Below are 23,240 nucleotides of genomic sequence, written 5' to 3'. Positions count from 1 at the left end.
CTATCAGGAGAAATAATTTATAAAGTAGGAAGAAGAAAAGAGTGAGATAATAGCAACTGGTCTAGGGCCTGAGGAGAGCATGACTGCATGCATGCCCTTTGGCATGCGTGCCAGAGAGCTCTGAACCTACATGTCCTTAGGAAAGTCAGTAATAAAAAGCACTCTGTGGATCTAGGAGTTGCAGGATCCTAATAAATAAAAACAAGGTAATGGTGGCCCAGAGAGACCAAGTCAAGATGGCAGACCAAGTACACATACCAACTTCCCCTTGTCCCTTAGATCTCTAAAAGTGAATGAAAAAATAATAATAATAAATTCCAAGAAGAAAGAGTATTATCAGAAGGCCAGAAATTGAGTAATTTTCTGAAAGATGGAAAGCAGACGGATTACAGAAAGAGAGGAAACCTCTGTCTAAAATATGCTCAGGCAAGAATTGCTGTGCAAGTGGGCACAGTTGTGCAGGAACTCCAAACTCAGAGGCATGGCCCTGGGAGGGTGTCCTGGAGTACATGCAAGGTGATGAATTAGGGACCAGCCAGGTCACTGGGCCCCTGGGTCATTTGTGCTCAACAGGGCAGTGGTGACATTTGCTCTCAAGGTAAAGCACAAGGGTGAGCACTTAGATATGTCCTCAAGAGGGTGTTCATTTAATATGAGTATCTGAACTCTTGGGGAATGCCAGATACCTTGACGATTTCAGAGTGCCTGAAAAGGAATCCTGAGGGAACTTTGGCTCAGCGCTACATCCTCAAAGCCATAGCAAGCCCCAGATTCTCCATCACCTTCCATACATACGAGTTTTGAGATATACTTGTAAACTGTTCTTGCATTAGATATACAGGTGACAGAACAAAACTCTCCCAAATTCCAGGTAGCAAGAATTTCTCAATAATGATACTTATTAGAATTAGTAGTGTTCCAGAGAAATATTATGTCTTCTTTGCATAAAAACAGTGTGCAGTGTTTTTAAAGGACTATATGGAGTAATGGACTGGTACTGAGGGATGAAACTGGTATTCTTTTTTATTCGATTGACCTTCTTTTTCAGAACTAATTTAACAATTCAGCTGGTGTTCTTACTATGTTTTTTGGGTTTTTTTTGAGTTCTAAAAGTTTAATGCTGTGAAAGACCTGCAGTAGGTGTGTATAGTCTTAATCAGGAAACTTTTCTTTATTTGCATTCACCAAATACAGCATTGGCTGTGTTAATATTGACTTGATTGCTTTTCAATAGGTGTATTATTTATATCAATTGCTAGTATGATGAAATTACTTATTTCTTGCAATCACTGACAGTTCCTCTTCAGGTCATCTTTTTCTGTCTTCATAAAAAGTATATCCAGCAATATAAGCAGTCCCTTGAAAGAGGCAGAATTAATCAGTTTGAGCACCAGGCTTTACCCCTCCAATCCAGTCCCATACAATCTCTAACCTTGAAATTTAAGGCATAAGATTTAAAGAACTTTCGATACAGTATTTATCTAATCCTGATTGATATTATATTTAGTTGTTTATATGCCTCTTGAAAATTTGAAGCCTAATGAGAAGACAGATACTGTACATTAGTTGGTTTGTCATTTCCCACACACCTGGTATAGTGTCCAACAGGTAGTAGACTCAGTAAATACTTGGTGAATTGAATTTAGTTTAACTGAATGAAATTGAAGTTTCTGCTCTACCTTCCAGAACTTTCAAAGATCTCCTTCCTCCGTTGTTACTTTGAACTTGGACTACTGGAGAGCTAAGGACTGTCGGTGCTGAGATGCTGGTCCCCTTGTCAGACACAGTTAATGGTAGCAAAATAGTCCAGTGCTGTGCCAGACCCAAAATTAGGTTTTATTGTAGCTATTGCTCCTCCTTCCTCCTCTTTTTTTTTTTTCTTCTTTTTTTAAATAAGAAAATGTATGGATAAATGCCTAGCTATGCTTATCACGTGGTAGGCATTTAATAGGGGTTTGAGAAATTAGAAGAAAATATAATTAAGAAGCACTTCTTTTTTTTTTTTTTAAATTAATTTATTTATTTTTGGCTGTGTTAGGTCTTGGGTCTTTGTTGCTGTGCGCAGGCTTTCTCCAGTTGAGGCGAGCGGGGGCTACTCTTCGTTGAGGTGCACAGGCCTCTCACCGCGGTGGCTTCTCCCGTTGCGGAGCGCGGGCTCTAGGCACGTGGGCTTCAGTAGTCGCGGCACGCAGTTTCGGTAGTTGTGACTCGCGGGCTCTAGGAGCGCAGGCTCAGTAGTTGTGGCACATGGGCTTAGTTGCTTCGCGGCATGTGGGATCTTCCCGGACCGGGGCTTGAACCCATGTCCCCTGCATTGGCAGGCGGACTCCCAACCACTGCGCCACCAGGGAAACCCCAAGAGGCACTTCTAATTTGCAAGACTTAAGTATAAGAAGAAAGGGTATGACTTTATTTATTTGAACTGTAGTCAACTGACTGCTCTGGTTTGTGCTTGGTGGTTTTAGAGCAGGATACACATGACTGTTTTGTTTACATTCAGCTCCACCTTATGCGTATAAGTGTGAATCTAGTTAGATCAACAGGGAATACATTGAATGGATTCAATTTAAGTATAGGATGGTATATAGATTTACGTATAGCTCACACCTAAATATATATAGCCTTTATACTATTCTTCATATTGCTCCTTCTTAAAACTCTGGCATTATGATGTCATGAGGACTCATTTCCTAGAAGCTCTATTTTTTTTTCAAATCTGATATGTTACCTTTTATAGTTTTCTGTTTCCAGTAGGTATCTTTCAGCTTGTTTTTTATTTTCTTTACCTATGGTAAGAATAGTTATTTTATAGTCTGCATATGATAATTCCAAGATATTAAGTCTTAGTGGGACTGTTTTTGGTGTCACATGGTTCTCATTCATGTGGTCTAGACTCCTTGTGTGTCTGGTTACCTTTTACTGTGTGCTAGTCATAGTATTAGGAAAACATTAAGACCGGGGATAAAGGCACCTGTCTCCAGAGAGGATTTGCACTTATTTCTGTCAGCTGCTTCTGGTCAGCTAACGTTTCCAAATTCCTGAAGGATAGTAATCTTTGAGATTCAGGAACAAGAAATTGGAATTCCTGGTAATTCCTAAAATTATAAATTATTCTGTATTTTTAAAAAAAACTCTTTTATTTACATGTTCTTAAGTAATAACAGTATGACTGTAATAATCAACAGTGAACAATTTTCCTGTTTTAGGATTATACTAAAAGTTTCAGAGATTTTATGTATATATACACATATATATGAAATAAATGCATAATTTTTTATTATTATGAACCAAAATATTATGAGATAATATATTTTAATGACATGTAAAATTATTCTCTACCTGATAATAAACTTTGAAATATTTTTTACTTTTTACTTTAAAATAATTTTGGATTTATAGAGAAGTTGCAGAGATAGTAGAGTTCCCCTAACCCTAATATCTTACATAACTCAAAAATATTTATCAAAATTAGAAAATTAACATGATACTAGACATCTGATAATATAAAACATTAAAAGAAGGGAACATTAACACAAAATAAATGTTAAATAAAAATAATTTAAAAACTGTAAAATCATACCACAAATATTTAGTATTTAAAAGTGATTTTTAAAACAAAATTTTAAATACACAAAGTATTAGTTGCCCTATCTGATGGGATTGATCTTTGTTTTGTGACTAATATTCCAGACATAGAAAAAAGTTTCCTTTGATGTTGGTTGAGTGTTAAGAATGTATCCAAAAACATCTTCAGGTGGGGCCATTAGGGTACATGTTGCTTTGCATAAGCTCATAATCTTTCTTTTTTTTTTTTTTTTTTTGTACAGACAGGTTTTCTTTTTTTATTTTCTAGCGACTATTTGCATTGAGTATTTCTTTTTTAAAAATCTTAATGAAGTATAGGTGATTTACAATGTTGTGTTAATTTCTGCTGTACAGCAAAGTGATTCAGTTATACATATGTATTCTTATATTCTTTTTTTTTTTAATTAATTTATTAATTAATTTATTTGTGGCTGCATTGGGTCTTCGTTGCTGCACACGGGCTTTCTCTAGTTGCGGCGAGCGGGGGACACTCTTCGTTGCAGTGAGCAGGTTTCTCATTGTAGTGGCTTCTCTTGTTGCGGAGCATGGGCTCTAGGTGCACGGGCTTCAGCAGTTGTGGCAAACAGGCTCAGTAATTGTGGCTCACGGGCTCTAGAGCACTGGATCAATAGTTGTGGCGCATGGGCTTAGCTGCTCCGTGGCATGTGGGATCTTCCCGGACCAGGGCTCAAACCCATGTCTCCTGCATTGGCAGGCGGATTCTTAACCACTGCGCTAACAGGGAAGTCCCTATGTTCTTTTTTAACAGTGAAAATATTTTGTCTACTTGCTCTGATTTTGACTTTGCCATTGGAATCAATATTGTTTTGCTAATTCAAATTTTAGACAATAAATTTGTGACAATATTCACATCTTTAAAAAATTTTTTAATTGAAATAATTAACATACAATATGATGTTAATTTCAGGTAATACAATATAATGATTCAATATTAATATTCACATCTTCTCTGCATTTCTCTTGTTAAAATACTTACAAAGAACTATAACCTATAGCAAATACAAACACTGGAAAACACTGAGCAAACATTTTTGAGTAGTATTAAAATAATGTAACATTTGCCTCTGAGTGAGATTCAACGCTACACAGAATCATGTGTCGGAATTGCCAATTTAAGGACTTATTTTACTTCTAAAATTTGATATTTCTTGGACCATCACTTACAAGGTTTATATAAAATATACTGTGCAAATAAGCTTATTAGTATTTATTTTATTTGCAAGAGTGACTCACTGTTAGCACTCAGGGCCATGAACACACGTGCTTTATAAACACATTCATAACATAGCAACAGTTAAAAGCAATACTAACTGATTAGATCCTAGTCACTTTTCTCCTATGTACTTTTGTCCCGGTCAACCTTAATCTTCACTCTGTGGGTCAGTATTTTCTGCTCTTGCTTTCAACTTGACACTGGTAGATTCTTTTAAACCAGTAATGTCGCTACATTTATTGTTAAGCTTTATTCTCACAGAGAATTATAGTATTTTCTCCTTTTTTTCCAGATTTCTTGGCTGATTTTTTTCTTACGATTCAGAAAGACATATAAATTCCCTAAGCAACGCTGAGGAGGAATTCCCACATGGAAACGATATCATTCTCAGTCCACCTCCACCTTAAACTAATTTCAAGGCTTAAAGTACCTTGGACGGTGAAGGTATTAGAGCCCGAGATGTAATTTTGCAGGAGGGCTGGTCCAGTTCTGATTCTCTCTCAGGAGTCTCTGGAATCTTAGCTTATTATAGAAAAGGTCTCCTTTTAGACTCCTTACCTTGCCTTGGGCTTTGGGTTATTGACCTCTTCTCCCCAGAGGGCCATTGAAACAAAAGCTGAGTTTTCTGGGACTGGTAGATGCCCCAGGGCATTGTAGTTTCTGTGGTTATTTACCTCTCTGGATTCTAGTTTTCCTTTTGGTTTTGGCCTGTACTCTACTATCTTGTCATTGTGTTGATAGTTTTTTAAAAATAGTTCGTCTAACTTTTTAAGCTTTCTTTCTGTGAGACGGTTGGCCTAAACTTCAATTATTGGAAATAGAAGGTCCATTATTAGTAGTTTTAGATAAGCCAGTGTTTGGCTATGTCTGAGAATTAGGAGTTTTAAGTTTGGAATTATCATGTAGAGTCAGGGTAGAATACTAGGAGGCATTTTTGAGTATAGTGTGTTGGGGAATGATATGTCATTGTAGGCTTCAGGATGGTATCGAGTCAATCACTCATTCATCCAGCAAATGTTGGTTAAGTTTTTACCATGTGCCAGGCACTGTGTTAAGGGCAGGGTATATAGTAATAAACATAGATGTGTTGTCTGCCTTCCAGGAGCTTCTGGTCAAATGAGTTGCTAATTAATGAGTAGAAGTCCATATCTAAAACACAGTACCTTTTACTAGTTTGGGAAAGAATTCTTACACCTGAGGCATTCCAAGGAGTCTTCAGAGTAAAAAATTGCTTAATAATTTAAGCATATAATAATAATTGAGTTCCCTGGTGGCCTAGTGGTTAGGATTCCGGACTTTCACTGCCATGGCCCGGGTTTAACCCCTGGTCGGGGAACTGAGATCCTGCAAGCTGCGGGGCATGGCCAAAACAAAAACAAAACCAAAAATGGTACCTTCAAATCTGATAAATAGTTTGGCTTCTGAAGCAGTAGAAATATTCAGGGTTAGTCCACAGACTTTTCAGATTTACCAGTACAAGTTACTTTTAGAAGTCCTTATTAGAACTACATCCTGTGGCCCTGAGAGAATCTCATTTTAGCATATCATAGTCCTTTTCTACCTCGAGGAGAGGTTCACATGCCTGAATTGGACAGTCAGGGTTGTACATTCATTTCTTTACTCAGCAAACACTTCTTCAGCACATAGTATGACCCAGGCACTGGCTATACACTGATTAATAAAAAGGATATAGTCATAGTATCATTCATATTTGTGTATCTTTGAAACTCTAGTGATCATACTGATATTGACCTCTGTATTTAATCACACTGTCTCTCTGTCTTGCTGCCTTTGAATTATGGCCATAGTTAATTCCCGTGTGGGCCAAGACCCTGTTGTTCTAAATCAGTGCAGTGGATGGTAAATTGTAGAGTCAGCCTCTTCCGCATCAGGAACCTTCCTCCTAAACGTCTCCCCTTAAGGTAATGCCAGGAAGAAGGTTGACCAGAGACTCTCGGGGTAATTTTTAATTTGAATTTTAAATGACTGTTGCACATCAAATCAGAATATGTTTTTCAGGAAAGTAACATTTTCACCAAGATATTGGGTGAGATCTAAGGTCCACTAAAGAGAGCCATTAGGTTAACCAGTCGGAGAATGACTGATATGGAATAATAACATCTTTAAAAAAAAAAAAAAAATCTTTACACTGAAGTGATACATAATATTCCAGACAGATTTTTAAAAATTGAAAGTATAGGGCTTCCCTGGTGGCGCAGTGGTTGAGAATATGCCTGCCAATGCAGGGGACATGGGTTCGAGCCCTGTTCTGGGAATATCCCACATGCCGTGGAGCAACTGGGCCTGTGAGCCACAATTACTGAGCCTGCGCGTCTGGAGCCTGTGCTCCGCAACAAGAGAGGCCGCGATAGTGAGAGGCCCCCGCTTGCCACAACTAGAGGAAGCCCTCGCACAGAAATGAAGACCCAACACAGCCAAAAATAAATAAATAAATAATTAAAAAAAAAAAAATTGAAAGTATAGTTTTTCTACATACAGAAGCAATTTATTATTCTGAAGACTCCTTGGAATGCCTCAGGTATAAGAATTCTTTCCCAAACTAGTAAAAGGTAATAGAGTTTAAAAGGTAAAATGTTTTGTGGTCTTTCAAGATATAAAAGTTCATGTAAAAGAAATAATGATTTTTCTTTCTAGTTTGTCAGTACATAAGAAAAAACCCAATATCCTCGGCCTTTGTAACATCTAATTCAGGTTGATGGCTCAGTAAAAATTAGCTCAGTTACTTGTAATGGATTTTATCTTGGTATAAATCCATAAAACAGCAACCATAGTCAGAAGCCATTCAGAGTCCATGTTGATTCAGGACAGAAGCTAGTTTTCCTTTTAGGAGACAGGGTTTAATGTATGTCAAGAAACGTAGCTAGGAATGGTTAACTTACTTATAATTAGCCCATGACTCACTAGTCTTTGCAGTTTGTAGTGTGGCTTTGTGAACATTTCTTCACCTCAGCTCCAGGCGGAGGGGTGGAGAAACTGGAATAGCTCCAGGGACTTCAAGTATGGGTCAGATTTCACCCAGGCTTTGCAGCACTTAGTGAAAGGACCTACCTCTAGCTAGCCTCCTGCCTCAGCCACAGGCATTCCTGCTGCCACTGGCTACCTGAGCGTGTTGACTACTGCTGTTCACTTTACCAGATGTAGCAAGACCCCAAAGATGAAAAACTCTGGGGCAGTCATTTATTCAATAAATACTGTTGAGCTCCTGCTATATTCCAGGCAGCGTTCTAGAGTTACAGCAGTGATCTCTGCCCCCATGGGGAGAGACAAACAATAAATTAAAATATATGTATTATTAGGAGGCAAAAGAACCTATGGAATCAGGGAAGTGACTTTTGAGTGAAGATCTGAATGATTGTAGGAAGCCAGCCAAGCCATTTTGGGGGTTGGGGGAGATTATTTCAGGCAGCTAGAACAGCAAGTATAAGAGTGTGCCTGTTGTTTGAGGAATAGCAAGGAGGCCAGTTCAACTCGAGCAAAGGCATGGGCTTTGTAGCCCATCATTCGGAGTAAGATGAGAAGCCCCAGGAAGGTTCTGAGCAGGGGAGCAACATGATCTGACTTAGAACTTTACAGAGTCACTCTGGCTGTGGCGTTGAGAAAAGACAGAAATGCAGAGGCAGAGAGACCAGTTAGGAGGCTACTGTAATGATCCAGGCAAGAGGTGATGGTAGCTTGCACCAGAATGGCAGAGTAGGGTTGAGGAGAAGTGATCAGTTATTTTGAGCATCATATATAAGGTATATTTGAGTTGGAGCCAGTAGGACTTGCTGGTGGATTGGATGTGAGGTGAAAGAGATGAGGATGACCCTGAGATTGAGCAACTGGAAGGATTGGAGTTGCCAGTAATTTCTCAATTAATGGTGAAGAGTGCAGGAGGCTCTGGTTGGTGGGGGAGGTGGGACGAGGCAGAGGTCAACTGCACAATTTGATACACAGGCCAGAGTTCAGAGGAGTTAGGCCTGGAGACATAAATTTGGGACAAATGAATTTTGACAGCACATAGACATAAATTCTTTCAGCACATAGACGTTATTTAAAGTCATGACATGGACATATATACACTACCAAATGTAAAATAGATAGCTAGTGGGAAGCAGCCGCATAGCACAGGGAGATCAGCACGGTGCTTTGTGACCACCTGGGGGAGTGGGATGGGGAGGGTGGGAGGGAGGGAGATTCGGGAGGGAGGAGATATGGGAACGCGTGTATATCTGTAGCTGATTCACTTTGTTATAAAGCAGAAACTAACACACCATTGTGAAGCAATTATACTTCAATAAAGATGTTTAAAAAAAAAATAAAATAAAATAAAGTCATGACATTTAATGAGATTACTTAAAAAAACAAAAAAAGTATAGATAGAGAAAAAGAGAAGAGGCCCAGGGACTGCGCTGTCTGGAAGATAGGAACTGAAAGAGTAGGATGATGACAGCAATTATAAATAAATGAGCGCTTATACTTTGTCAAACAATGTGCTAGGTGCTTTTATACACTTTTTCCAGTTCCCAAAATTGTCCACATCTGACAGATGAGGAAACTGAGGTTTGCCCGAAGTCTCACAGTTGGTAAGTGGGAGAGCCAGGATTCAGATTCAGGTGGGTTTCACTGTACAGCTTTATGTACATTCTCACTGTGCCACAGTGAAGTGCCAGCGTGTTTTGACTTAAGGAGGGATTGCTTGACCTCTGAGAGTGGGTGGTAGGAAGCAACAGTTGGAAAACTCAGATCTGCAAGTGGTCAAGGTGGAAGGGGATCCCAAATGACTCTTGCCAACTTACTTCCAAAATAATTTATGCAAACAATAACATTTTTAGTACTCTCATTGGTTGAAAACTATTTGCTAAATTACATATATCTGTGGATTTAAGAGCATATATGTATGTATTGACATATATATATTTTTTTTAATAAATTTTTTTTTTTTTAATTTATCTATTCATTTATTTTTGGCTGTGTTGGGTCTTCGTTTCCGTGCGAGGGCTTTCTCTAGTTGCGGCAAGTGGGGGCCACTCTTCATCACAGTGCGCAGGCCTCTCACTATCGCGGCCTCTCTTGTTGCGGAGCACAAGCTCCAGACGTGCAGGCTCAGTTATTGTGGCTCACGGGCCCAGTTGCTCCGCGGCATGTGGGATCTTCCCAGACCAGGGCTCGAACCCGCGTCCCCTGCATTGGCAGGCAGACTCTCAACCACTGCGCCACCAGGGAAGCCCCTATATATATTTTTTGACATATATATTTTTTAAATATTTAATCCTTCCTCACAGATATACTTTTGACTGTTGGCTTATCATGAAGTTACCTAAGTTTCCAAAGTGTTTACTCATTCATACTAGTAACATCCCCAAGCTGCTCACGGTTTCCAGTTTCTCTGTTTGAACCCTCACCTAACTCACCTTTAAGTTCATCATAAGGTTTAAACTCTAAAACATCTTGAATGCTTCTCACAGCCCTGTCCATTTAGAACATTTACATCCTTCAAAGTATATCAGATCCCCCCAACACCTCTTATTTTCCTGTATTCCAGTCTTTTTTTTTTTTTTTTTTTTACAGTGCTCTCAGACTCTTTTCTCTGTGTTTCTGCCTTCCCCTATCCCAATCAGTTGTCTTTTCATTAGTCCATAGTCTCTTCCTTTACTGGGGAACTTACTTTTTGATCTTAAGTATCTGTCTTCTCCCTCATTTCCAGACCCTCTTCCCACTTAGCTGGAGGCTGTTGCTGTATTGATATCCCTTGAGTTACTTTAACCTTAATGATAGGGTCTTCTTTACAACTCCTCCTAATTAACCCTTAGGCTGAGAGGCAGCTGCACTAAGAGTGGAAACCACATTCCTAGTCAAGGAATTTCTTGAATTCCTACTGTGTGCTAGGTAACTGGGTACAAAGGAAAAGACCTGGGGCAGCCAATGTTTAGGAATGTGGGAGACAAGGGAGATGAACTAGCAAAGGAAAAGGAGCAGCCAGTCAAGTGAAGGAAGAGCTTTAAGAAAGAGAAAGTGACTCTTTCCAAAAGCTACTGAGAGGCCAAGTAAGATGAAGTCTCAGAAATGACCATTGGATTGGATGATCTTGTCAAGGGCAGTTTCAGTAAAGTGATAACAAAGGGATAAAAGCCTTATTGGAATGGATTAAAGATAGAGTGAGAGGTAAGGAAATGGAGGCATTGAGTATTTGGCTTGCTTAAGTCTTTCAAAGCAGAAGTTGTTTGTAAGATGGGAAACAGGACTTCCCTGGTGGCACAGTGGTTAAGAATCCGCCTGCCAATGCAGCGGACACGGGTTCGAGCCCTGGTCTGGGAAGATCCCACATGCCACGGAGCAACTAAGCCCGTGCACCACAACTACTGAGCCTGCGCTCTAAAGCCCACAAGCCACAACTACTGAGCCCGCGTGCCACAACTACTGAAGCCCGCATGCCTAGAGCCCGTGCTCCACAACAAGAGAAGCCACCGCAATGAGAAGCCCACACACCGCAACAAAGAGTAGCCCCCGCTCACCGCAACTAGAGAAAGCCCGTGTGTAGCAACGAAGACCCAATGCAGCCAAAAATAAATAAATAAATAAAATTTTTAAAAAGATGGGAAACATTCATAGGCTCATGAGACTGATGGTTAGAGTGGGTACACTGAAGAGCAGGAGAGGGAGGGCCTAATTGCCGAAACAAAGTCTTTGAGCGGTTAGGAGGGAGTGGATCAGTGAACCAACAGGGAGAGAGATTGGCCTGTTATCAGCAGAGACAGTTCTTCCATTCTAACAAGAGGGAAAGCAGAGCAGATGGTTACAGATGCAGGTAGGATGGTAGATTTGATGGTGAAAAGATGAAGAAACAGGTTTAGAGAGCTTAAGTAACTTTCCCAAGATTATATAGCTAGTTAGTGGCAGAATCAGGATTCAAAAAAAAGCACAGCCTGTGCTTTTAACTTGTAAGCTCTCCTGCCCTCTGCCTCGCATCTAGCATGTGCCCAATAAATATGACCACCATCAACTCATTAAACATGGGAGTACGTCTTGTGCCCCACGTACAGAGCTGTGCTGGAGATTGGACGTGGTCCTTGCCCTCAAGCTTTCAGTGTAATAAAAGAAGGTAAACAAGTATAATAAAGTAACAGGTAAGATGAGAGGGATATTTGCATGGTGCTCTGGAAAATAGCAAGAACTATGGGAATCAGAGAGTGTCATTGGGGCAGAGTTAGAAAGTGAGGAGGAGTTGATCATCAGGCTGGAGGAACCACATGGGCAGTTACAGAGATACTGTGAAAAGTTTAGGTAATTACCTGTTCTTACTAGATTTTTTTTTTTTTTTTTTACTGTCTCCTCCCTTTTGTTCCTTTACCTTTCCTCTACTTTCTGCCTCTTTTCTCTCATCCTTCAAATCCTGCTGCCCCACCTTCACTTCTAGCATTATGTTTGGAGAATTTCTATCCACGGATGGTCATTGTAGCTGATCACCCACCCTGTAGTAACAAGTAACAAACATCATGGCAGAGTGGGCTCAGGGCTTTTGAAGAGGGCCTGTGGAATGTGACTTGTATCAAGTGAAAGGGAAGATAACTATCTACAAAGCTGTATTTCACCAGTAGGACTAGGACTGAGAAAAATAGGAAAGTTATTCCTCCTTTATGCTCCTCCTTCCCTTGGGCCACATTTCTTTGCACACAGATTTATCACATGAAAAGAGCAGCCCATTCACAGCTTTTGATTAGTTCTGGTTCTCAGTAATGAGGCAAACCTGAGGCAGTTTACATTTTTCTACAGGCTATATCTTTAAAGTCCCACAGGCAGTAGGGCTTAGAAAAAGAGAAGAGGGGGTGAGGTGGGGAGAGGGGAGCTCCATATTATAACCAGCTATTCACTCTCCACTCATCCAAAGATCATTTCTTTTTACCTTTGTGTAACCTTTGCTACTGGATTGTTTTATAACTAGTATCCTTCTTACCTGTAATTTATCCATCCTCTTTTTATCTGTTCTCTTGGTCGATTTACTAGGTGTGTTTCTTATCATGCTAGCTTTATCAAAGACTTTAAGTTGCCAAAGGAAACTCTGTTTTCCATAACAGTTAGGGAAAGATATATCTTTACTTTTAACTTAGAAATAAGTAAGATTGTAGAATTTTAGATTTAAAGTGGCAGAGAAACTGTTAACTTCTTCATTTTACACGTAAGAAAACTGACAGCCAGAGAAGTTAAGCATAGCTACAAACTGGTTATTAGCAGAAATTGAACTTCTAGAAGCTAGCTGTCCTGATTCCTCCTCCCGTGTGCCCTCTTTTACACTGTTCCTCTGTATAACTCATAGTCAAAGCTGTCCTCCCAAATTACGTTGTCATCCTATTGGTTTGTGAACCAAATCACAGTCTTCATCGGGTTTAGGCAGTAGGTTTTAGATGATTGAGCCAGTTGATACTGGACAGTCTTTCTGTGACTGTGCTGGTACCAGTGCTCATCACAGTTGGGTGGTGAGGATCAGCACTGGGGCAGGGTGGAAGTAGGCCAGGACTGGAGACAAAGACGGAACGGCAGTGTGGGGCGAGGTGTGTGCACACTTGCCTCGGCAGTGGTCCACCCCTGAATTAGACCATGATGGAGTGTACTTGTTTGTTTACTTGGTTTGAGGGAAATTAAGGCTTTCCTATGTTTTTGAGATACTCCTCTGAGTCTAGTGCCGTGAAGTCAGACAGATCTTGGTTCAAATTATGGCCCCTCCTTGTACTGGTTTATGTGATCTTGGACAGGTTTTTCAAAGTCTCAGAGATTCTTTATCTGTGGTAAAATAAAGATAATACAATATCCTCCTTACAGTTAGTGAAGATTAAAGAACATATATATCAACTTCCTAGCCCCTCATCCTGATCCTGGCACTTAATACACACTTGACAACACGGCAGCTGCCAGGGCTGTTGCTACTACTGCAACAGAACTATGGAACAAAAACCTTTGCATGAAAATCAGATTTAACAATCTAGAGGTTCATTCAGTATCTATTAGTGTAGAACATAAAAGGTGTGTTAACAGCACATTAGGTATTTGAGAAAAGGAAAAAGGAGTTGCAAGGAAAATAGGAAGCATGGATTTTTAAAACTGAAGGAATCAAGATGTCATTGAGGCCAGCTGCCTCATTTTATAGATGGGTCGGTTGAGTCCCAGAGAGAATAAGTGGTTTACCCAAGAGTAAACATCTCATTATTGACAAAGCTTATAACCCTGGTCTCCTTAGGGTACATTACATTGTTTCGCAAATAGAGATTAGATAAAAGTTCAAGGATACTTGATAGATGACCAGATAGCTAAAAGAGTAATCTTACTAAAGACTCTCTTAGCATGTCACTCCCCTATTCAGAAACCTTCAGTGACTCTTTATTATCCAGTGAATAAAATAAGTGGCATTCGAGTCCCTTGGGATCTGCTGCAACCTACCCCTCCAGCATGATCCCTGTTACTTTTTCCACATGTATTCTTCAGAGTGTTCCCCATTACCTAGTTCTCCATATGTGGAAAGTCTTTGGAAACCCTGCTTATGCTTGAAGGCACAGCTCAAATGCTACCACTTCCATGAAACCTCCAGTTGTCCCACCAGGGACTTCTGCTTTGTTGCCATTGCCATTGGTGTTTGTTACAGCACTTTTCACATGCAATCTTACTTGATAGTGTGTTGCTCCTGCATCTAAGAGACAGACCAACTTCATCCTTTTCTCTTCCACGGTGCTTCACATAAAATAATCTAATGTTTGATGAATTCAAAATGGTACTTTTATACCCACCTTTCTGATTTCCAGCCTCATTCTCCAGTTCCTAAATATGCTATATGAATTAGATGGAAACGAGATTTAGGAGATGAATGGTTTTGATGCTTCTCTGGCATGACAAGTATCAAGGAAAGTGTGAAAGCATACATAACTGTATTCCTCTGGGAAAGAGTTTTTACACTATAAAATTACACTACACCAGATCAGAATAAAAGACGTACTTTTTCTTTCCTGAGTGGGATAAGCCAGTGTGTCTGCAGACAGGAGCTTGAACAGCTTGTGATTTGAGTATACACTAACAGGTAACCTGAATCCCATAAAAGCAAAGCTCTCAAAGGCGGAAGAGTCCTGCCTCTAACTAAAGGGAAGGGAGTCCCGAAGAGTTTCAGATGTCCAAGGAGAGTAGAAAGCCAAACTCGGAGGACAGGTAGTGGAGGTCCCGTTTGAGCTGCACATGAAGGCATTTATTCATACCCCTGATTGATTACTGAAGGACTAAAGAGGCAGATGAGACGGTTACATGACCTTACCTCGGGCTTTGAAAGGGGGCTGTTTCTCTTTCACTCTGCTTTTTCTGCAAAAAAATGCTTCTTACCATCAGCTCATAAAGCAGCCAAGCCAGTTTGACCAGCTTGAGGGAAACACCAAACAAAGCTGCCAACTCCAATCACGTGAACGCTAGTTACTAATTACCTTCTGGGCTCCCTGGGGAAAGATAGAGCAGCTCACTGATTGGATCCTGAGGTCGAAATAACCTCACATCTCCCTGTGCTCCAACTGGAGTAGGAAGAAGAACGTTTAAAGTGCTTTGGGAGACATTTTAAGACACTTTAAGAAGGACAGATTCAGCCTTAGGCTACACTGCATCTGTCCACATCTCAGCTCAACCCAGGCCCATGGAAGAGAGGGATAAAGCATGTGTCTTTGAGCACAGTGAATATGTGTGAAACCCATGAGATGAGGAAAGAAAGAGAACTGGAGGAGAAAGGGCACTGGAGCTCCAGCTGGGAGTGTGAAGATTGCAGGAGTCTACAGAAAAGGGACGTTACAGCGCTGGATGGACTTTACAGAGAAGGTGACTTGGATTCCAGATACCAGACCACAGGGCAGAATCGGCCCTACAGAAAAAGGCATTGTGGATACTGGGATTTTGAGCAGAGTGAACCAAGCTGTATGGACAATGAGGAATCAAAGGAAAGTAGAAAGGACTGTATGTACCACGGAAGTGTGACTCCAGGCTGTAATGATTATAAAAATTCAGAAAACGTAGATTATGGGAATCCAAACCCTGCGACTAAGGATGATTCATTTGCAGGAAGCCCAGATGTAACCTGGAAAGCTGGAGGATATGGGGAGACGAATGGCTGCGTAAATCATAAGAATCTGAATCGTAATCCTGAGGACTCTAAAGAAACTGGACAATGGACTGGCTACAGGGGTTTGGGTGATTCTGTGGAGAATTTTGGTCAACTTCAACACCGGCATGTAGACCGTAGGAATTTTAATTACAATCTTGAGGATTGTAAAGAAACTAATTTTTATTATAGAGACCTCAATGATTTATATCACGTTCCTGGGAATTATACTAATGGTCAGTCTGCGGACTTCCCAGACTTGAATGGTGTCAGTGAAGGTAATGAATTTGTCAAATACTGTGACAGGGACAGGAATGTTTATCAAAATGATAAAATCGATCTCAAAGTGAAGACTCATGCCGGGGATCAGAGTAATTTTGATATGGAGAATAGAGACTCTGATACTCTATTTGCAAACTGTGAATATAAATTTCAGAATTACAGAGGAACAGATTCTCTCCACCAGATGAAGACTTTGGAGTGTAATGATATTGACAGACTAGGAATGATGGCACCTGGGAGCAGAGGGGTCATCCCGGAGGGTCTGTGGAATCAGGGGACCGGGGGGAACCAAGGAGAACATCATCGTGGCATTCCTTGGGACACTTCATTAGAGAAGAATAGCTGGCATTTAGAGGAAGAGAGAAAATTAAATGGCCTGGAGACTTGGAAAAGGAATAGCTGCTTCCGCAGCACAGCACCCAGCACCCTGAGACGCTCAGAATTTGTGCAAAACAGGAAGAGAGCCCAAGGTATGAACTCAGCCAGCCTTCTTAGAGGATAAGACCTGGAAATAGATAAAAGGGGTGATGGTTCTACCAGGTACCAGGTACATTTGTATACTTAAGGAACCTGGCCCCCAAAATTCTTATTAAGTGTATCTTGAGTGAGAACAGCCTTAGAGATTTAATTCTTCTGGGCGGCACGTCACAGAGCGAGTGTGTGCATAGTGCTGTAAATTTGCGACATGGCTTTCAAAATCAGACTGTCGTCATGGGAACTCTCCTTTACCTTTCTTGGTTTTTGTCAGGGTCTCTAATCCCAGGTATCTTTCCTTTTTTACTTTAATATCTTTTGTTTGTCTTATGGAGATGGCAAGTTCTTTACCAGGGCACCAAGTGAAAACTTTTTTTCCTGGCATCTTCTTTCTCTCAATCCCTGCACTTTAGGCATTAGGGGGAAGGAAGACTTAACTTGTTTTATAGTTTGTTCATTCCTTGACATTCAGGAATCTTAAGTGAATGGTGAGCACTAAAACCCTTGTGGAAATGAGAAGATTATTTATATTCTTCATGGTGCTTTGTACATGTTAGGTATTCAGATGGCTTCATCTCGCTGAGCTTTAACTAAGGTATCTGTAAAATGGGGATATTAAGAGTCTTTAATCATTAGAGGTTCTTTCTTTCTTGCCAGTTTGTCTTCTCTTCTCCAGGTCTCAAATGAACTATGTTTATTTTATTTTGTTGTTGTTCCTGTTAAATCTTTAATTTTTTTTTTTTTTTAATATGTGTTATACTCATGCCAAGCAGACTTTCTGGTTTTGGCCAATTTGGGGGGAGTCCAGCATATGATGATAGGAGAAGGATTAGAGTCAGAAAATGTGAACGTTCTGGAAAATCCATGTCGCACCTTCCTCCCAAGTGAAGCTTTCTCATCCAGGTCTCCTTCAGAATAGGCCCACCGGTTAGATTTGTGGTGGGGGCCACTGAAAACATAAGTCCCTGGTGTGATTCTGGAACTGCCAGTGGTTTATCCAGTGGTCTTTCAACACAGGCTTGACTTAACTTGAATTTCCAGGGCACCATTTTGGACAAAGCAGGCTTTCTACCTGTATTTATAAAGATAAGAATGAAACCCGGCTTTAGTTGGGAGGCTGAGAGATTTAGCAGCTAGGTGTTTTTTCCTAGGTACATTTTTGCTCTGAAATGATAGGGATTGGATGACTTCTAAATTCCTTCCAGCTCAAAAAAAAATCTGATCCTGTGATTCCTTAGGTTAGTTTTTGCATCGTTCCTTTTCCCTTCCCCCACAGCCATTCCTTAGATGAACTTTGTTTCCTATCTTTAGTTCCTTATTGTATTAAGCCTCCTAATTGTGTTTATTCTCTTTGATTTAGGAGTCAAACCCTTCTCTCTGGAGTGTTGTAATATGCCCTATGAGCTCTCTGAAATCAGCTCAGTTCCACCTTATACCATTTCCATTTTTACAACTCTCTCTCTCCTTGAGGACTTAACTTTTGATAGTATATTCATATTGACACCCCTTTTTATACCGCTAATATCCTCCTTGACTTGTAACAAAATCTTAGTCTGTCCCAGAGATCTTTTTGTTTTCTGATGTTCTTTGCTAGCTGTTTTACAGCACATGTGCCACTGCCCTTCCTGAAAGTTACACAGTCACAACAGTTGATTACAGAAAGGAAACAAGCTTTGGAGTTGGTCTTCTGCCTTGAATTCACATCTCAGCTCCACCATTTACTAACAGTGTAACTTTAGGTGAATTACTTAGCTTCTCTGAGCTTTGGATTTCTTATTTGTAAAATGAAGATGATCATACCTGTCTCATAGTGAGATAATATAAATAAAACACTTAATCACATGTCTGGAACATAGTAGGTGCTCATAAGTTATGATTTCTTCATCTTTTATCTACCCACCTCTCTTCCCCCTTACAAGTCCTTCCCCTACCCCGACTGTCACTGCATGGTCTCTGCCCTGCTGAGATCCAGATTGACACCCCACCCCCCCCACAACTGGACAGACATCTGCCCTCGGACCCTGTGTTTGCAGGTGTAATTATCCAAGTGGAATGCCCATGCCTTCCACTCTCCCACTCTTCCCCACCCTCCAGCTGCTGCATCTGAGAAACAAAGCGCTGTTCAGTGCCTGCTCCTCGACCATCTCCCAGGCTAGAAACCAAGTTGTTCTGCCAGGATTTTTACTTCCCCTCACCTGTCGTATCAGTTTCTCCTGTGAAGGCCTCAAGCTTAGATTTTTGTTAGGGCAGGTTTGTTATGGTTTTGCCCTTAGTCCTAGGGTGTGGCTCCTCGTCTTGGGAGGTGGGCCTTACTCCTAAGGTGCAGCTCTGCAGAGGTTTCTAAGTGGAACACTGGACATATTTATTGAACTTCCTAATTTGAAGGGACTCAGATTTCAAACTGTCTTCCCAGCTGCAGAGAGTTGTGAATATCTGCCGGGCTCTTTAGCCTCCAGCCGTTATCGCTTTCTGCTGGGTTCCCTGGAGTCTCATCACTGCGTGCACAGTTCAAGGATTTGAAGGGAATTTCTGCATAGATTTTGGGGCTGTCCTCTCTGCAGCTTCCTCTTTTGCAGGATTTCTCCCTTAATATCAAGCCACTTCAGAGCCCCAGAACCTTTTTGACTCTGCAGCCCAATGAGATTATCACTTGTTGGCTCTCAGTTTTTGCTTTATTCTCCAGCATGCTGAAAGACTAGGGATTGCCTTGGGGTAGGGGGAGGAGGTATCAGGTAAATAGGGATCTTACCTAGTTTTCTATCCATGTTTCGAGTCGTATCCCCTCCAGTTTCTGGCTGCTTTTGGTGGCTTTCTAGTGTCTTCACACAGTTATTTAAAAAAAAAAATCTTGTCCAGAGTTGCTAATAATTTTCAATAGGGAGGTTAGTACAGTGTAGGTTACTCTACCATTACTAGACCAAAAGTCAACACTAGGATTTTACACTTGCTAATAACATAAATAGTTATGATGGGAAGGGGACCTGGTGCTTCAAATTCCATGTTAACTAGGTTAATTTAAGTGATATTAAGATATCTAAATGAAGAACCCTTACAGAGAGAAATAGGAAGCTGGAATTCAGATGTGAGTTAAGGCTAATGGTTCAAGGTTGGAAGGCTACAACACAAAATCCTCTTATATTATTACTAGAAGGAACATGACATTTCAACAAGTCCAGTATTTTATACATGTGGGTAACCACCCGTGATTGGGTTTTGAAGTCTATTTAGTGGGTTACAACTAGCATTTTTTGAAAAATAGAATAGAAATGAATAGAAAGTTTCAAGTACATCTCATGTAGTAAAAGTAAGCATGTAATACTTCTGAGTGTGTGTATATACACATACATACATGGATTAGATAAATGTATGTATGTATCTACTGAACCACAATGTAAAATGTGAGTCACAGTATGAAAAAATACTTAAATCCCACTCACTCAGTTTATAAATGAAGAGACAGAGCTCAGAGAATTTGAACTGTGTGGCCAAGGTAACTGGTCAATCCTTAGACCAGGAATAGAAACTGGGTCTCTTGATGCCCAGACCAGTGCTTTTACTACAGCACCACAGTTAAAGCCAGAAGTGCAGGTTTAGGTTCATTTCAAATAAATGAACTTAGAAGAACAGAAAAGTATTGTGTTAGGGGAGCCAGAGAAGGGCTTCGAATGGATTGGGTTCAACTGTGTTACATGCGGCAAAGCTATGAGAGGATGTGTTCTAAGTAAAGACCTTTGCATTTGGGACATGAGATGAGGAATAGGAGCAACAGAGACACAAGGCATATTACGGGGAGTTTAGGAGGGAAGTGGTGATGAGGGATATATAGTCATCTCTTGGTATCTGTATCTGTGAGGGGTTGGTTCCAAGACCAACACCCTACCCCCACCCTCACACCCTTGCAGATACCAAAATCCACAGATGCTCAAGTCCCTTCGATAAAATAGCATAGTATTTGCAGGTAATGTAATGCACATCCTCCCATATACTTTAAATCATCTCAATTACTTATAACACCTAATACTCTGTAAATGGCTGTAAATACAATGTAAATACTGTGTAAACAGTTGCCAGTGTAGCAAATTCAAGTTTTGCTTTGGAACTTTGTGGATTTAAAAAATATTTTCGCTCTGCAGTTGGTTGAATCGGCAGATGCAGAACCTGTGGATACAGAGGGCCTACTGTAAAAGCGATTCCTTAAAAGTTTGGACAGTAATTGCAGTGGAGCAAGAAAATCTTCTTGTTTTGTTTTTCTCCCAAGATAAAAACCTGCGCAGATTTGAAGGCATTTTTCCCAGTGTTACACAGAGAGTTCAAAGTTTTTAAGACTCTCAGAGTCAAGGTTTCTTTTCATTGCAAGTATGTGAATATATCTCTATAGCTATAGTCTGTATTCAAACTACTGGAATAAAATATCTGCCAGTCAATCCAAGACATTAGCTTTTTTTTTTTTTAATATTTATTTATTATTTATTTGGTTACATTGGGTCTTAGATGTGGCACACGGGATCTTCATTGTGGCATGCGGGATCTTTCATTGCGGCATGCGGGATCTTTCATTGCGGCACACGGGCTTCTCTCTAGTTGTGGCATGTGGGCTCCAGAGCACGGGGGCTTAGTTGCCTCACAGCATGTGGGATCTTAGTTCCCTGACCAGGGATTGAACCCGCATCCCCTGCATTGGAAGGCAGACTCTTAACCACTGGACCACAAGGGAAGTCCCCAAGGCATTAGCTTTGTATCCTTCTTAATTTCATAGGCTGATTACAAGCCATGAGTATAGCAGGTGCCAAGAGGTCTCTGCCCCTTCAGAGACCAGGGGCCTGTTCCTAGGAATTAACTGGGCAGTAACAAAAGTTCAGCAGAATGAACTGTGACATTTCATCATCAGCAGTAGTAATAGTGGTACCACTTTAATTTACATGCTTTACAGTTTTCAGAGCCCTTTTTGCAGCTTTTATTCTAATTTGGTTCTGTTTTAACAAACATGAGCCATTCATGTATCTTTATCTAACAAATTTACTGAGTACCAAACACTGTACTATGTTCTGGTTAGACAGAAACGACCTTAAGACCCTGAGGAGGGCTAAGGCTATTGTTCTAGTACAAGTGGACTGACGCCAGGTACCCCGTGGACCAGCTATTCCCTTTCTCTGTATCCCTCTCTCACAGGCCGTCTTTCCTCAAGATGTTTTTGCTGTTCTCTGAGCCTCCGCCTTGGTCTTCTCTAAGCACAGACCAACACCTTCCACTTATATTTTCTACTCCTTCACTAGATTGCACATAACCATAGTTGTCCCAACACTCTCTGGGGCATTCTTGCAGCTTCTGCCTCTGTTCTGTCTAATCTGCCTGGTAGTTCTTAATTCAAATTCCCAGGAGAGAGTATAATTGACTCAGCTTGAGTTTTTTAGTTAGGCCTCATCATATGAATTAACCGTTCATTGATTAGGTATCCATCCGTGGTCCAAATGGCAATGGTGAAGGCTGGGATGGGGAATCACCTAGCTTAAATCAGAGATCTAGGGACTGTTGATGGTGCCGATTTGGTATGTAGAGGGCTCTGTAGGCGGCAGGCTTTCTGAGGCTTGGCGGGCTCAGCCCCAGCATTTGGAAATGGGTGGAGATATCTTTTGGTTGTCACAATGGCAGGGTGCAGGGGACTACTTGCATTTATGAGGCAAGGACCAGGGACACTAAATGTCTTCAGGGTGTAGGACCATCCTACACAGTGAAGAATTGTTCTGCCCCAAATGCAAGCCATGTCCCCAATGAGACATTGGATAAGATGAGCAAGACTTGTGCCTGCCTTCAGGAGCTCACAGTTTTGAACAGAAAGCAGCGTATAAAAGCAAATGAATCAAATACAATTTTATAACTGCAATAAGAAGAACTATTAGGTACCTTCCCCCACCTTGGCCCTGCTACCTGTGTAACTTTGTGTAAATTATTTATTCTCTCTATGCTGCAGTTTCCTCATCAACAAAACCAGATAATGTACGTACATGATAGTATTATGAGGAATAAGTGAGTTTATAGATGTGCAAATATTTAGAATAGTGCAACAGAGCCTGGCACATAGTAAATGCTAAATAAACATGAGCTGCTATCATCATCATCATCATCAATCATACTATACCAGCACATAGATCCCATATCCCCTTTGAACGCAGTTCAACAGGTGTTTATTAACTAGTGTTTGTACTTAGCACTGTACCAAGCATTGGGGTATCCAGGGAAGGATACCTCCCCCCCACCCCTCCCCCCCACAGGAGTTTATAGATCAGTTGAAGAGACAAAACGTAAAAATATGAATAATTAAAGTACAGAAGTATCTAGCATAGACAGTTAATGCTATGGACAATCAGAAGAGGAAAAGCTCAGTTTTTACTTGAGTTAATGGAAAAGACGTTAGGAAGATGTTTGAATTTGAGCTAAAGCTTAAAGGAGTAGTGGGGTTGAGATAGGAAGAGAGAAGCAAGGAGAAAATTCCCGGTTGGGGAAAGCCTGTGAGCAAAGATGCAGAGTTGTGGTGACAAAGAGGAACACAGT

The 23,240-nt window shown here is 40.7% G+C and overlaps 1 protein-coding gene across 13 annotated transcripts in view; it reads left to right on the top strand.

The window, feature by feature from the left end:
* The window catches only part of DNMBP (dynamin binding protein), a 153,606-nt gene that overhangs the window by 53,999 nt on the left and 76,367 nt on the right, over positions 1-23,240 (top strand). Inside the window, exon 1 of one of the 13 annotated variants that reach the window (XM_082408047.1) lies at positions 10,058-16,687. The exons of the other annotated variants lie outside the window; for them this stretch is intronic. Coding sequence (XP_082264173.1) covers positions 15,520-16,687 — 1,168 coding nt within the window. The 5' untranslated portion in view covers positions 10,058-15,519. Of the gene's footprint in view, positions 1-10,057; positions 16,688-23,240 lie in introns of those variants that run through there. 13 annotated transcript variants of the gene reach the window in all.

This window comes from Balaenoptera borealis (genome assembly GCF_965194805.1).
Source record: "Balaenoptera borealis genome assembly, chromosome: 10".
NCBI classification, from domain to species: domain Eukaryota; kingdom Metazoa; phylum Chordata; class Mammalia; order Artiodactyla; family Balaenopteridae; genus Balaenoptera; species Balaenoptera borealis.
This window is presented reverse-complemented; position numbering and strand designations above follow the sequence as displayed.